Raw genomic sequence first — 17083 nt, forward strand, 5'->3', positions numbered from 1 at the left:
TCATGATTCGAAATCTAAATTACGATAGAGAGAATTCTACACTGGTATGGATTTACGGAATTGACCCTCACCTTAGCAATGTAGAAAAGTGATAGCTATGAACTCCAGCTACTCAAACAAACTCCAAATCTGAAATCAGGGCGAAAAATTGAGTCAGAACGCCCTTCGAACGGTCCAAAACGGATAACCGGCGATCTGGTCAAAAAGTCAACCCGCTGGTCAAAGATCTGCCCGGTCAACTCTGACCCTATGTTACATGGAAACGAAAGCGGGTACGTGGAAGCGGAAGCATAAGGAAGCGCAGAAACGAGATTTTTTAAAATATTAGGAAGCGGGTACGTGTTGGAAGCGTATATCCATATATAAATATATATATTTATTAATTTTAAAAAAAGTAGGACTAAAAATTATATGATTTAAATTTGAAATAATACATTTATTCATTTATAATAATTTTGAAATAATTTTATATTAAAACTGTAAAAATACACATAAATGAAGTTTACAAAAAATATTATATTAATTATTTTTATAACTTCATAAATAATTGACACAATATATTTCAATTTGTGCTATATCTTTAATAAAAAATCTCAATGCATAAAGATGATTTATTATATTATTTTTAATATTTGTATATATATAACTCAATATTCATTACTATTAATTTTTTATTTTATATAGATTAAAACTATGGTTTTATATTTTATTGATATACATTACATTTTTTTTTAAAACGGAAGCGTGATTCCAAAACGGAATCGTAAGCTTCCAACAAGTTTTTAAAGAGAATATTTTAGAAACGTTTTGGAAGCGAGATTCCGCAAGCTTCTACAAGGTTCCGATTCCGATTCCGGTTCAACATGACTCATGATTACATTGGCACCATCTTCATACTTGATCTCCTTACCAACTTGATTTACTATTCAAGCCTTCATATTCCGTTATTTATTATTATTATTTCCAAACTTTGTTTTCCGTTTAATTTTTTTTGCCTTGTTTTCCTTTTTATTACTCCAATATCTTGAGCTTTAGGTAAATTAGATATTGTATCCTTCACAATTAACTATCACATTGTAACATGTGTTCGTAGAAGCTTACCAATTACCACTCAATTTTGTTACTCCTTTTATTTCCATTATGATGTTGTAAATTACTAGTCTCTTAGATTTCATCAGATTAATTATCTATAATTCCCGAAGCAGACATTAACAAAATATATCATTCAAACATTTTCTAAACAAAAAAAAGTAACCATACATATTGCAAGAGACATTTTCTAAGCAGAAATTATTATTTCCGAACTTTGTTTTCCGCTTAATTTTTTTGTCTTGTTTTCCTTCTATTACTCCTTTGTAATTTCACATTTTTTAAAATATTTCATGCTTTAGTAGTTCAATTATGATTTATGCATATCCACCATCAGTCCAATGTGCTCATGTCCAAAACCTGGAGCTTTTAGGTGAGTTAACTTTTGTATCCTTCACAACCAAAAATGAATCACCTTCTAGAAGATTTAGTAGGACTACCTCATAAGTCTCTACCTATATGACTCATCTCAAGACGCAAGGTTCAATCTTTTTCAACAGCAAACAAACATAAACCTACAAAGCATCATGGTTTTCCAAGGGAAGAGAGGAAACAAAACTCACGATGTTGTTGAGATAATCATCGTATGTACGTAGACAAAGCGTCTCTCACTGGGGATTCAAATGCTAATCGTCCTAGCTTTCTTAACCAATTGTTCAGCCCCAGTCTATGCAACTACACAAGTATCCAACACCCTCGTTACGATTGTACTCGTATAAAATTGTTTCTCAAATCATATAATGCTTATGATAGATGTGTAATATTGTTGTATATCCATAATGAGACAAAGCAAACATTTGGTACTGTGGGTATAGTGGTTATCACGTTTCCTTTACACGCAAAAGGTCTCCACTGGAAGGCACACATCATGGACCGATAACTAGTAAGCCAACCATGTTCTTGGAGATTGGCGAGTTTCTTTTTATTGAAAGCTCTCTGCTTTCTCGAAATAGCCATTTCTTGTCTTTAATTGCTTATTGTGTATATGTAGGTAGTACAGAGGAATATTGAAAGAGACAAGACGCTTCTCAATTCATAGCTCTTGTAATTGAAAGCATTTTATTAATTTAAATATGGGAGGTAGAACAAGGTCATTCAGTATTAACATTGTGTTTTTGTGATTCAGCTAATGTGGGAAGGGCTTGGGCTTGGAGGCGTTGAAGCTGTGGGGAACTGGAACAGATACATCAATGGTAGCTTAATCATTACTCAACATAAAGTAAAAAAGTAGTAAGTTGTCAAGAATTCTTGAGTATGTTTAATTGGTACAACTATTAAGTTTATGAATTACGATAAGATGTGTCTAAGCCTCATAAATGCCCTGAAGAGAAGTGGGAAGATGCAGAGAAAAATAGCAATGTGTGTGAGGTATTGTATGATACTAGAAGTGACGACGAATGGGATAAAGAAGACGATGAAAACCATTCATGTGGATACTCTAATGAGACTCAAAAGCAACTCCAAGATAACAGTCATGATATTGTTGCTAAAATGGATTCTATTGAGAAAGTTGATCCAGTGTGTTTATATGGACAAGAAAACTTATCATGTCAGTGAAGGATAAATGTGTTGATGAAGGTGTGCCGGTCCATGATTATGGTGAAGGCAAATCAACTAGAAACCAAGTCCTTGGAAGACAGAAACTGTAAGCTTGATAATTCTGAGCTTGTAATGATCCTAAGGCAAACCAAGATGTTGAAGTATCTTCAAGACACGAAGTGGCTACATTAGAGAATATCTTGAAGAAATTTGTAACTTAACAACAGCAACAATAGCGATAGAGGTGAAGAACAATCTCCACATTTCATCAATCTATACAATCAAGCAAAGTTTCAATTTTTCAATTTAAAAGTTTATAACTTGCTGATGTGTGTGATACTGCAGGAGAAGGGGACAAGAAGCTTAGACACCACAGCTCTCAAAACAGAGCTTGGAGAAACAGAGGATCCAGAAAAAGCAGAGGAGAAGTTTTCCTCTGTTTCTACAAAAACCTCTCAAGGCCTATTTGGAGAGACGAGTTTCTCAGCAGCAGAGCCAGTTTCAGGTCATATAACATACTCATGACAAATTGTATTCTCTGGAAGCCTATCAGTTCGTTCTGATGCAAGCACAACGAGTGGAAGATCATTTGCTTTTCCAGTGTATTGTTTTTGGTTCATCTTAGCACTTTGTGAGACACAGAAGGAGAGACATATCTGAGTTTTTTGTTATTTTATTTGCAGATTGCAGTCAGAAAAACAGTAGTAGTCCTGTAAGAATGGCGAAAGCGAACAAGAAAAGACAAAAAGGATGGGGAAACATTCTTATGTGTTGTAGATTCTTTTGATCAAGAAAAGCTTTTCACTTTGAAGCACAGAGGAAAGAAATGTTTATAAAATTTATACTATTATTTTTCTTTTCTTATGGTGATTTATAGGGATGTTGTGTACAGGGTTAGGGTTAAGCCCTTCCTTGTGTAATATAAACCCAGCCCTGTTTTAACCCAACCCTATTTTAACCCTACTTTTTGATAAGGGTTAGGGCTGGACCAGGGTTAGCCCATTTAATTTTTTTACAAGTCAATAATTTTTTGCATATCAAATTCAACTTAAATTTAAATGTTAAAAATTGCAAATAAGATCATGTAAATGCAAAATGTGTCTTTTATTCATTTTTGTCTTTCACTGAAATTAAAAACCAAAGTTAACATTCATTAATGTAAATGCAAAGTATAACTCTTGGACCTCTTGGTCTTGGGCACAAACTCTCAAGTCAGCCAACACTTCTTGTTCCAAGTCTCTTGAGTCTCTTCACACTCGTTGCTCTGCAACAAGCCAACAACAGAATCAGTTTATCACAGAAACCCACAACGTAACGAGTATATTATTAAGCTGATCTCAGAGTGGAAACTCGCTAGCTAAAGACACAACATGGAAAAGACAAAAATATATACTTAAACCAGACAGTAAGCTACAGTCTCAGACAGCAAGACAGCCTACAGTCTACCAAACAGCAAGCTATAATCTGAGACAAACCCACAAACCCTAGCGATTGATTTCGACAAACCCACAAACCTAGAGATCGATTTTAACAAACCCAGAAAGTGCTTGAATCGTCACAGATCGAGTAGTTTCAATTTTGTCTCATTACAAACCCATAAGCAAAAGATCTCACCATATTCTGCTAGCTAAGAACAAAGAACATTCTTCAAATGTACCTGCTTGCTGATCTGACTGTGACCGTGATGAGATGAGATGATTGGGATCTCGTCTCTGGTTGACGAGTGACGACGATGATGAGATGAGATGAGATGGTGAGGCGATTGGGATAATGGGATCTCGTCTCTGGTTGAGATGGTGAGTCCAGAGAAGAAACGACGATGATGAGATGGTGAGAGAAAGTTGAGAGAAGAAACGACGTAGCTTTGTTTACTTTTTTTTTTTTTTTTTTAATAACGGGTTTAGGGTTAACCCGCGTCTAAAATTAGACGGCCCTAATTTAACCCAAACAAAAATTAACGGGTTTAGGGTTATGAAATCAGAAGCGGGCCGGGTTAACCCTATTGGAAAAAGCCCATTTTAACATCCCTACTCTCACCATCTCATCATCGTCGTTTCTTCTCTAGACTCACCATCTCAACCAGAGACGAGATCCCATTATCCCAATCGCCTCACCATCTCATCTCATCTCATCATCGTCGTCACTCGTCAACCAGAGACGAGATCCCAATCATCTCATCTCATCACGGTCACAGTCAGATCAGCAAGCAGGTACATTTGAAGAATGTTCTTTGTTCTTAGCTAGCAGAATATGGTGAGATCTTTTGCTTATGGGTTTGTAATGAGACAAAATTGAAACTACTCGATCTGTGACGATTCAAGCACTTTCTGGGTTTGTTAAAATCGATCTCTAGGTTTGTGGGTTTGTCGAAATCAATCGCTAGGGTTTGTGGGTTTGTCTCAGATTATAGCTTGCTGTTTGGTAGACTGTAGGCTGTCTTGCTGTCTGAGACTGTAGCTTACTGTCTGGTAGTCTGACCCAAGCTGGTCAACCCTTGACCAAATTGAAATCGAATTGAACCACCCGGTTTTCTTTAACCGAATTTGATTTCAATTGGACCAGATTCAAATCGATTTCAAATCGGTTAAATCCAAACCGGGAATCAATTCCCAATAACTAATCAAACCGAAAATCAATTGAACAAACCAAACCAAACCGGCTTGACTCGCTGAGTCGACTCGGCCGAGTCACCGACTGGTCAACGGCTTAACTTGCTGGGCCTGCGGAATTGGGTCGTTACAGCCACCTTCTGGAACACAGTGAGAGACTCCATCTTGGAGAGAACATGAAAATTGCTTGTATGGACTTGGTTTGAAGTACTGCTTGCCAAACAGCTCCAAAACTTTTTCTTTTTCAAGAGATCTCTTCATGTTGAACATTAGAAAGGATGATAGACCTTGGAAAGTCTTTGGACACGCCATGGTTGCAGTCTTCTTCCTCTTGAAGAGCTTGAACAGCCAACAAGACAAAAACTTCCCCAATGGTTTGAGCAGAAATGAGGGTGAGCTCATGCTTGATTTGCGAAAGCCTTGTGAGTTTCAAGAGCTTAAAGCTCTGATACCATGTAAGAAATGTGAGAAAAGATAGATTAGGGTGTGAAAATAAAGGAAAAACAGAGTATGAGAGTAAATCAACAGTGAGGAACATAGAGAGAATGAGATTGCAAGTAAATAGAGAGAATAGAGAGAGTAAAGAGTAATGAAGTAAGAGGACTCCTCTTTCCTTAATTCATAACTTGCAAGTGTTTGCATGTTTATACAGGGAGGCAAGAGAAATAGAAGCTTAGAATTACATAATGTACCAAAGAGTGCACCAAGATCTGAATTTGAATTTCAAATTCAAATTCCCAACGGATCTATGGATGGGTTTCTTTGGATGGGTTTTTGTGGATGAAATCCCATGGATGGGTTGGCTTAGATAGATTATGTAGATAGGTTTCTCAGACCATCCAATGACTCTTTTCCTTTAGCCATGTCTTCTTCATTCTAACAACTCAACCATTGATTCTTCCTTCTTCATTCCAACAGAATCATATTTAGTAGGATGGGCATTTCAGTTTAAATATGGGTTCAGTTCGGTTTGGTTCATTTGGGTCTAAGAAAATTTTAACCAAAATCAACCCAAATTAGTCTATTTGGTTTGTGTTCGGTTTGGTTTGTGTTCGGTTTGGTTTGTGTTATGTTCTGTTTAATTTATTTTTGTTTGTGTTTGTTCCAGTTCAGTCCAATATTAATTTCTTAATTTTGTTCTAATTTAGTTACAAAAATATAATTTTATAAAAACATAAGCAAATGATCATTTGACACTAAATTATTATTTTATTTATATTTAAACATGAAGCCAAACAACACAATAAATATATAAATATAATCCAACAATTTTATATTATTATTTTCAAAACTAATTTAAATATCATAAGTAATTTTTATTATTTTAATATTAATAAATAAAATTCATATTCATATTCTTTTATTTTATTTTATTTTTATTTGTGTTTATTTTATTCATTCAGAAGTAAAATGTTAAAAAAAATTGTTTAATTAAATTTAATATTATTAGTATATTTAATTAATCACTTTGGTTTTTCGGTTTGGTTCGGTTTAAAACTAAACCAAACCGAACCATTTGGATTGATAATATTTTGAACCAAATGGTTTAGATCATATTTGGTTTGGTTTTGGTTCTATTTGATTTGGTACGGTTATTTTTTTTCCCACCCCTAATATTTAGATAGGAGCACATCATTTTGTTCCTTTATGTCTAAATGTAGGATTAGACCTTTTTTATTTTTAGGATGTTGGTTGTAGTTCGCCTTTTTTTTTTTTGTGGACATACCAGCTGTTGGTGGATAGTATATTATTCTCTTTGTTTTCATTGTAAGTATTGTTTCAAATTTGTACATGTATAGTAAGAAAAAAAAATTGTATATATTTAAAATAAAATATCATTCCTTATGCATGTAATCATATTTTCAACCAATAGAAAAATAAATAAAAAAGAATAAGATTAATAATTTTGTATGAAATTATAAAACGATATTTATTTTAATATCAATATCTAATTTATCGAGTTTTATCCATAAAGTTTGTGTGGCTGTTCTACCAATCAAATCTTGTAGTCAACATTTCATGGGAACATTTAAGTCTTGAGTTTAATGTATTTAAGGTGAAGGTTCCACGATGGTTGCTTGAAAATGTTTCACCGCCTCAACTTTTTGTAATGTTTAAGGGAAACAATTGAATCTCAGGTTAAATATACAATTGAGGGGCGAGTATCCTCCCATAGTCGTCGATCATACTCCAATGTTACGTCCTCCCTTGAAGCTGACTTGTGGGCATTTCTCTGGGCTGTTGAATCTATCAAACAACTCCGTATGGGAAGGGTAATCTTTGAGACATCTTCTAAGGAAGTTTATGAAAGGATTACCTCCTTAAATCCTATTCAGAGCGGTCTCCTTAACAATATTCATCTGTCGCTACGAACTACGAAGTTGCGGTTCTTGTCATATCTTACTGACGCCACCAATGACCAATAAAGTGGCTTTAAGTGTGGTGCGGGACCACAGGTTACAATCATATGTAGCATCCGGTGGCCCTGCTTGGCTCTCTTCTTTTATCTGTTCTGAAATGCCGAATACAGGGAGTATCTAACAAGGAGCAGTAAAGGACTGGAACTTCATGGTGTTTCGTGCTTATTAGCTTTGCTATTGTTTTGCTATCTTTTTTGTCCAGATTGTGGGTGTTATTCCCTCACCTACTGGTGTTGGGTCTATGTTTTTCTCTCTTTGGTATGTTTTAGCTGGCCCTATGGTCCAAGCACACTGGTTTTTCCAGAAACATTTGAATGAATTCCTTTGACAAAAAAAAAAAACTTGTGGTTAAGGTTTTATGGTATTAAAGACGATAAGAAGTGTGGAAGCCCCTTGGTCTAGTGGTTTGATCAAGAGTTCATTAATGTTTCTACATCAGGAGATCTGAGTTTCAATTTCTGGAGAATGTGAAATTATGCGAATTAAAAGAGAAAAGACTTACAAGAGATCTACAACATGGCGCAAGTAATACCGTCAAACGTTGATCCGATAGGCCGGCTCAGGTGATGCAGTCAGGTGTAAATCCTCATACGGCATGTAGAATTGTCGGCTGTAGAATCGTCTGAAATATTTCTCATAATTGTAATAATATAATTATTCAGCATTAAAAAAAAAAGACGATAAGGATTAATCCCTTGTGCCACTTTAGAGTAAAGATTCTCTCAATGACCGTTTCAAAAAAAAATAAAGATGCCAACATGAATGCACATATTAATTAGACTTTGAATTAGGCATAGGCATAATATCTGTAACCCGAAATCCAAACCGAATCCGAACTAAAAAAACCGATCTGTATCCGGTCCGAAATGTTAGAAATATTCATATAGATCTTGTAAGAAGTTACAAAACATATCCAAACTCGAAGTGTTATTAAACTAGCCCGAAAAAGTAACCCGAAAAAACTGAAAAACCCAAAATGATATATGTAAAAACGATCCGAATATCCAAATTAGTATGCAACAGAAATAGTTGAATCACATTAATAAATATGTAATTCAAATATTCAATTTTATATTTATTTTGATATAGTATCTAAAGATAAGTATTTAAAATTTAAATAAATACTTTATATATCCAATTCTATATAAATAAATATTGTTTCTAAATTTTAGATTTTAATCATGATCCAACCAATCCAATATAGCCCGAAACCGAATGATATATAGTTACTTTATGAGTTTTAGGATGTGATACAAATTAGATTGGTACTCACAAATTTACTAGAATGGGATCTACGGTGTTACAAATTTAAACCAAAATCCGAAATACCCAATCCAAACACCGACAGGTACCCGTAGTTTATGCCTACTTTGAATGGTGGTCAAAATATTGAAGAGGAACATTAAAAAATTTAACATTCTTAAAAAAAATTATACTCCCTTTGTTTTAAATTAGTTGTCGTTATAGAGTTTTACATATTAATTAAGAAACTATTTAAATGTTCAATTTTTCTCTTATTTGACTATTATAACTGAATAATATTTAGAGAAATTCTCTAGGGTTGACCCTAATTTTTTTTAATCAAAAATATAGTTTTCAAGGGTCAAAATGATCAAAAAAGGTTTTACTAAATGGTAAATATATAAGGTGATTGGTTGGACTGTAAATGTGAAATTTTGCTGTAGAATTTAGTCTGTATGATTTTTTAATTTAGCTGTAAAAGGTTTAACTTTAAAATTGATTGATACAACAATATATTTTCTACAACCAAAAAATGGGGCTTTAGAAAATAAGAGTTTTAAAATTATTTTTTGTTTTTTTGCTGTAACTTAAAAAAAACAAGATAAAACATGATTGATGATTTAAAGGCTGTATATAAAAATTAAAGCTAAAATCAGTTTTTACAGCTCAACCAATCACCTGTATAGTCTTCAAAGATCAAAATAGCTAAAAGAAATTTCATTAACTAATCAAGATTTATGGTTTAGAATTGATGGGTGAAATTTAGAATTTTAAAAAAATAAATAAAGAAATACTAAAAATTTAAAATAACAATCTTAAAATAGTTTCAATAATAATTTTCAGATTTCAAAATAAAATATGAAAAAATATTGAAAGAAAAAAAATAAAAAAGTATAATTCTTAAAACATACTATTAAAAAAATTTCTTCTTATTATTTATTTAAATAATTATTCATATTTAAACATCTATAAAGTAACACTATAAGAGTCTTTTACTTTTTAATGAATTTTTTTTTGGTTGTTTTCTTTCGTATGGACTCTTTTGGTGAAAAAAATATTTTATGATCATTTGAGAGAATTATCCAAACATTTATTGTTTACTTTGTTTAATTAGGGGCAAAAGAGATAAACTAATAGAAAAATTGCATTGAAATCATAAAAAGAAAATTATTTTACAACATTTTTTTTAAAACTATAATGACATTTAATTTGGAACGGGAAGAGTATTATTTATGAAGATATTTTTTTTTTTCATTTCTTCTTAGTCATTTTTAAAAAATATTATAAAACAAATTAAATTTCAGAAAAAATAATCATTCCTTTTTATTCTTACTATTTTATTCATTTATGTTCTCTTCGTAGTGTTCCTACAATGATTAGTAGTTAAACCCTTGGTATTTACCGCATTATCTTGAGCCACTTCGATTCAGTGGGTTTCGAATAGGAGAGCTCATAAGTTGTAATCGTATATTGTATAGGACTTGACTCAACTACTTCCAAGTATGTATTTCCATAAAAAAAATTTTTTTGATAAAATGTATTTCCATAAAATTTTAGGGAAAAAGAATTCAATGCTGTGTTCAGGTCGGTCTATATTGACATTTGAGGCATTGGTGCGGATAAATAATACCAGGTTGATTGATTCAATCGAAAACCTCAATGCTCAGTACAGAACAAGTTGGAAACAGTGGTTTTAATCGAAGAGTGAAGAAGAGTATAATGAGAGAACAGTCTTCGTGTGAAGTATATTACATGAATACTTCTTTGGGATGAAAACATTACATAGTGAGAAAAAAAATAGTAATACAAAACCATAGCCTGTTTACTCTTTCCGCATCTCGTCTTTGTTGTCTCGTTTGAATCACGGTTTATACTCATAGTGGCAAGAACCATGACCTGTTCCAGTCATATAAGGATAAGACTACTGTTGGTTCACTAGATTCAAAGGACTCAAGTACACACACATAGAGAGAGAGAACTTACTTGGGTCAAGCTCAGTGATCATGGCAGCGCCTTTGAAGTAACAAGAGCCCCCTTTGTGCTTATAAGTTTGGTAATAACTGTTAAAGGCAACAGAGGCATGATCCCTGATTGTGTTGGGCAAGAAGCAAGGTTGGTTTTGCTGCTGCATTTTGCTGCAGTCTGCTCCGCCTTTCGAGCAAGCCCAGTCTAAGGCTGCCTGCAACTCATCGTCTGGCGTTTGTTCATCGGCTATGCACCATTGTTCCGACTCTGCCGCTGTGTAATACATACATACATACATACATCTTTCATAAGGAAAAAAGACAACAAAACATATAGTTGCAACATTTCAGTGATATATTGTTTGTTACCTGACTGTTGGGGAATTGCCAATGCTAAGACAAGCAAAGCAAGAAGTATCCTCATCAAGAAAGTTGACATCTTTTCGAAGAAGGCAATGAGTGGTGTCGAGCAGAGAGATTCAGATCTGATCTTGTTAGGAAGTCTGAGAGCTACAAAACAAATGAGTGCCCCCTTTATAGTGGCTAGAAAGACTCACTAGTCCAAGATCTATGATTTTAATTCTTAAATGTGAACATGATGACTTCGGAATATTGGTTTGCTTCAGATGCAAATCATGTACCAGATCTGCGTTTTGAGGAAGATTTTGTTCTGTTACTGCAAGCTTTACAGAACACAGAGTCATCCATACGGTTCCCAAAAAGGGCCATTACTATTACTACTACACAACATGCAAAAGCTGTTTTTTTTACAGTTAAAAGTAGAGACAGTTAAAATGGAGCAATACACACAGGCGGAGATCAAATACGATATAGTGTCTATACAAAGACAAAGGTTGCGGTTTTGCCAAAAGAGGTTCTAAAGGGAAAGACACCTGTGGAGAAGAATGGATAATGGAACTGCAGGCCATTGATGTTTAAGATAATACTACCCGACCTCAAAAAGCTCTCGGGTTGATATATATACAAATCCTACAAGGGGGGGCAACAATGGCTTTCTAGTCTTTTAACCATCAGATTCAAAGAACTTTGCTACAGCTGCATAGAGAGCTTCTTCTTCAAACGGTTTCGATACATAACCATCCATCCCACATTTGACGCATTCTTCGTTAGTAGCCTGAATCACATCAGCTGTCATTGCTAATATTGGAACGTGCCAGCTACTGTACATTTCACCAGAAACTATTTTCTTCTTCTCTAGATCACGGACTCTCCTCGTTGCTTCAAATCTGTACACAAAAAAAAAAAAGATGATATAAAATTTATCAAAAGCTGAATGAGGATGATGAGACCCTAAAGTGATTAGCTTAGCTACCCGTCCATCTCAGGCATCTGGAGGTCCATGAAGCAAGCATCAAAGTTGTGAGGCGGCTTGAGCATTGCCAATGCAGCCTTCCCACTCTCAACGCATGTAACGATAGCTCCATATTTCTTAAGCGCGCCTTCAGCGACTCTTCTGTTCACCAGATTATCGTCCACAACCAGAATCCTCTTTTCTCTCAGTAAGTGTCCAAGATTCGTTCGCTTTCTGCTTGGTTGCCTCTTCTTACCATTGACCAGGGTTTCTTGCAAAGAGCATATTAGGACACTCATCCGAAGGGGCTTTATTACCACCTCGTCCACCAGACCAGAAGACTTCATCTCACTGCGCTCTACAAGAGTTGCAGAGGTTGCCAAAAGTAAAATCTTTGTCGGTCTTGTGGTGGTTTCTTTGCTACAATTAAGCAACCCATCAAGTAGTTCAAAGTCTTTCTTGTTCCACGCGTCTTTATCGATTAGAACCATCGCCAAACCTCCTAATTTGCTGCAAAAAAAAACACAGAAACATAACTATATATATATAGCAATGGAATAAACATTTCATGTCATATTAACATAGCAAAGCTAGAAGTAAAGAAAATGTATGTGAAGTACTTGACACATGTGCATGCTGTTCTCAGACTTGAAACAATGTCTGCACATATTCCCAATCTCTGCAGATGGTATCTGGTCACCTCTGCTCGAATGTTTCTGCTATCAATAACTAATGCCCTCAGTCCTTTGAACTCCTGAATAGCTAGATCAAACTTAGTATTAAACGAACTTGTTGTTTCTGCTTTCCCAAAAACTCCCGTAAATGAAAAAGTACTCCCTATCCCAGGCCTGCTCACAAACCCCATTTCTCCTTGCATTAGTTCAACCAAACGCTTGCTTATGCTCAAACCTATGCCGGTCCCACCATAAGTACGAGATGTGGAGCTGTCAGCTTGCATAAAAGGAGTGAATATTCTTCCTTGTGCATCCAAAGGTATGCCCACCCCTGTGTCCTCCACTGTAACTAGCAATTTGATGATTCTATCACAAGTATGATTCTCAGTGCTGTAAATTGTCTTGAAACTCTCCCAGCTTCCCCATGCATTCACAGCAGGAAACCCGCTTACTGTCTCACCGGACGCACTGCTTCCCACAGCTAACCTCTGTCTTAGTACTGCATCTTTGATATTAACACTCTCCCTCACCTCTTCTGCAAGGTGCACCGAGATAAATATGTGTCCCTTCTCCCGTGTGAACTATTATATTGTTTGTTACAGAAAGAACAAATGAGTACTATTCGTAGTGGAGGAAGACTTTTTTCTTTTGTATAGAAGTAGGAAACTGGATCACCTTGATTGAGTTTCCAACCAGGTTTGTAATTATTTGCCTGAACCGACTCGGATCACCTACTACAACTTCAGGAACTTGACTAGAAACATAAACTGCCAACTGTAACAATAAACCAACATTTGTTTGCTATATATGAAAACATTTAAGCAGAAGGTCATGCGGTTTATATTGTACCTCAATTCCTTTTTCATTTGCCTTGCCAGAGAGTAGAGATGAAACATTATCCAGAACTAAGCGCATATCAAAAGGCACATTTTCAAGCTCAAGCCTTCCTGATTCAATCTTTGCCTGATCAAGAACCTCGTTTATTAGTGATATAAGATCCTTCCCACTCCCATGAGCAGTTTGTGCATAGTCCATTTGTTTCGCGTCAAGATCAGTGTCCATAAGCATTTTCAGCATTCCTGTTACAACATATGCTTATCAAACCTTTCAGCTGCTATTCCACACAAAAAAATGCAATGGCAAAGGAGACAGTAAAAAGATTTACCTAGAACACCATTCATTGGAGTCCGTATCTCATGAGAAACAGTTGCCAGAAACTGCATAAACAAAGAAGCATATCAGTGACAAGAAGCTTTTGTGAGTATTCGATTGAGAAAATTCACCTGTGATTTGGCAATGTCAGCAGCCTCAGCGCGAGCTTTCAGTTTCATCATCTTCTGACAGTCCTCTTCAACTATGGCAATTCGACTGATGGCATCATGGAAGATATAACCAACCAGAAAAGTAATAATCAGAACTAAGCCTGACGGTATTATCGCTGTCCAAGGGATGGGAAGTTTATCTTTAAACCTGTATAAAAGAAAAATATTGCCATTTTCATACTTAAAGAAAAGACAGAAGAGAGTGCTTTTACAGAAAGATGTCATTAGAGTAAAACCTGCAGCGCATCTCATGTTTTCTGGATGGATCACCAAAATCAAGGCTACTTATGTACTCTTCACTTGTATCCCCAATTTCAGTTCCGTACATTTTAATTAGACCCGAGGCGTTACTTGTATCATAAACATCCACCACAATTGTCTGTTTGCTGGCAAGTTGGTGAAGAAGTTTCTCCACCAGCGATGGCATATCATATGATGCACCAAGGTATCTGTTTCATGTGTATCTTATTAAGTAAGGTACATCAGCACAACCATTTTAATTGAGAAAAGTAAAAAAAAAAAAAGAGTACCCAATAGTTGCTTCAACACGCTGTTCTTCTGTAGCATCAGCGGGTAGGTCCGTGTCATAGACAGCAAAGGTCAAGACAACGCCGAGATGATTTGACTTCAGAAGCTTAAACGGAGATGTTAATACACCCTTTCCTGATGCCCTTGCCCTCAAGATGTTTTCACGGTCTTCCTGCAAAATAAATAGAGAGAGAGATTTTGAGAATTTCTTATTTAACCAACATTGGTTTGGAAAAAGGCAAAGGAAACATTTTAGGAACATGGTTACTGACTTGTCCAGACATCATGTCGACCGATACAATATGGGAAACAGTTTCTTGAGCAAATATGACTGGAGCGTACTCGTCTTGAATAGGTGCTGGATCAAAATTTTCAGGAACACAATCTTGGACAAGTGTCTGGTCCTCAGTTTCCATTTTCTTTATTGTCCACCCATGATCCTTCTCAAATTGCTCTCTTTTGGAGTGTGGGACTTTCAAAGCATACGCAACACCACTGGTAAGGGGCCTCTCGAAGTTTGTTCTCTCAGTATATTCACCAAATGTTTTCTACAAAGAAGAAGTTTATGGTTTTAACATCTTCCAAATTGCAAAAACATGAAATGTAAATAGCGGTAAGAGAAAGAAAAAAAACACATCACCTGATCAATGGCAGAAGGGGTTTTACCATGGTGAAAGGTGGATACAAGAATAGATAAGGCGTGAACATGGTTCAGGCTAACATTGAACTGATCTTGTAACACACGGGCTCGCTCATCACACATGTTTTCTAAAGTTTCCCTCCGTTGCAGTATGATCTTCTGATTGGAGTCCCAGAACCACCAAACCGACATGGAAACTCCTGCGATGACACCGAGGAGAAGGATGTTCTTCCTCCATTTCCCAGCCCCTCTACAAGCTCGCTGCTGCTGCTTTTGAGCTAAAGAATCTTGCAGATTTGTTTTTCCTTCTATCTCATTCGGTGGTTTAGAATGAGAAACAAAAATCTTATGGCACACGAGTAGACCAAAGATAAGGCACCACCATGTATTTCTTAAATAAGATGGCAAATCCCAATCCAGCCCTTCTCTGTGGTTTTCGGGGTGCAGTAAACTCTACACACAAACCAAAATATAATATTACCAAAATAACGTTTTGGGAAGGCATTTTTCTACAAACAAATGTTATCTAACCTGTTGTAAGCCTGATGGATTAATAAGATTCCAGGGAATTAAGCTCTTTGAATTGTCATGGCCGCATTGAGTCTCCTCTTTCTCCAAACGCATATTCAGAGAACATGTAATACCATAGTTTGCCCACATTCCAGGGATGGATTCTTTTCGACATTCGAAGGATGTTACCTGAAAAAAACAGATGCAGAGAGTGGTAAGTTGACACATCTGATGCATTTTATTTTATATAAAGCTTTCAAGAAGCACAATTTTAAACCAAAGTCAATTCAGATGATTTACCTGATCTGAATCAGAGAACAAAGAGACCAAGTCATGAATCTCACTCCTAGTGACGTTTTGATGTCTGTACAACACTCTAGCTTCCCCATTACAAGAACCGGTCTCCTCCTCCTTCCCCGAGGACATCAAAAGAACAATCACCAAAGAGGTGGTTAAGCAACACATTATCATGAAGAAGAGAGGCTTTTTTATCCACTTCACACCACCCTTGGATTCCTCTGCCTTCTTTGAAGTGAGTTCACGAGTTATAGACATGTCGACTCGTGTCAGCGAAGAAGATGAAGAGGCCCTAATCTCCAGATTCAGCTGAAGAGTAACCGGAAAATTCAGATCTCTCCCGCAGAACAGAACAACAACGTCATGATGTTAAAAAGTTTGAGTTCTTGAAAACCCTCCAAGAGGAAGCTTTTTTTCTCTTACCGAAACCAATTAAGACAGAAGACGACAAGATGAACCAAACCCAGTGGTTGCAATGGAGGAAGACATGGTTTCAGTAAAGAAGTGGAAAAGAGAAAAAGGACAAAGCTTTTTCTTCTTTCATGGTTTCAGGGTAAAGAAAGCTATTTCAGATGTGTGACAAAAGCTTAAAGAAGAGACGACTTATAATTATTATTCGCTGGTGTTCCTCATTAGCCAACTGGACTCAATGATCAGACTTGCCGATAAAGAAGAGAATTATGAGAAAGATAAAAGAAAAAGAATGTGCACTTACTTCTCTATTCTTCTTTTTTTGCTCAATTGTATATTTTCTTTTGTCTTTTCCTGAACACCATTTTGAATCCATGATGATCTCATCATCTAGGTGGGGAAGGCATTACAATTTACAAATAATTTAATTACATATTTAAAAAAATATTGAAAGAATCAATACTTCTTTCTCCTACACCTACACCTACTCATTGTGATTGTTTCTTTGTTCTTTTGGTATTTATAA

At 35.6% G+C, this 17083-nt stretch overlaps 2 protein-coding genes across 2 annotated transcripts; both read right to left on the reverse strand.

Annotated features, from left to right (window-relative positions):
- Nucleotides 1–10523: 10523 nt before the first annotated feature.
- LOC103849193 (glucan endo-1,3-beta-glucosidase 1) lies at nucleotides 10524–11566 on the reverse strand. The gene is made up of 3 exons (XM_009126008.3): nucleotides 11233–11566; nucleotides 10883–11137; nucleotides 10524–10795 (listed from the first exon to the last, which is right to left on the reverse strand). Exons 1-3 carry the CDS (start codon nucleotides 11300–11302, stop codon nucleotides 10761–10763), a joined length of 360 nt encoding a protein of 119 aa, XP_009124256.1. The 5' UTR covers nucleotides 11303–11566; the 3' UTR covers nucleotides 10524–10760.
- A 47-nt stretch (nucleotides 11567–11613) lies between these two features.
- LOC103849192 (histidine kinase 2) lies at nucleotides 11614–16794 on the reverse strand. Its single transcript, XM_009126007.3, has 13 exons — nucleotides 16150–16794; nucleotides 15871–16038; nucleotides 15340–15792; nucleotides 14972–15247; nucleotides 14702–14871; nucleotides 14408–14620; nucleotides 14133–14319; nucleotides 14015–14066; nucleotides 13699–13928; nucleotides 13525–13623; nucleotides 12796–13430; nucleotides 12197–12685; nucleotides 11614–12110 (listed from the first exon to the last, which is right to left on the reverse strand). Exons 1-13 carry the CDS (start codon nucleotides 16402–16404, stop codon nucleotides 11888–11890), a joined length of 3450 nt encoding a protein of 1149 aa, XP_009124255.1. The 5' UTR covers nucleotides 16405–16794; the 3' UTR covers nucleotides 11614–11887.
- Nucleotides 16795–17083: the final 289 nt, after the last annotated feature.

Source organism: Brassica rapa, chromosome A04 (assembly GCF_000309985.2).
Source record: "Brassica rapa cultivar Chiifu-401-42 chromosome A04, CAAS_Brap_v3.01, whole genome shotgun sequence".
In the NCBI taxonomy this organism is placed as follows: domain Eukaryota; kingdom Viridiplantae; phylum Streptophyta; class Magnoliopsida; order Brassicales; family Brassicaceae; genus Brassica; species Brassica rapa.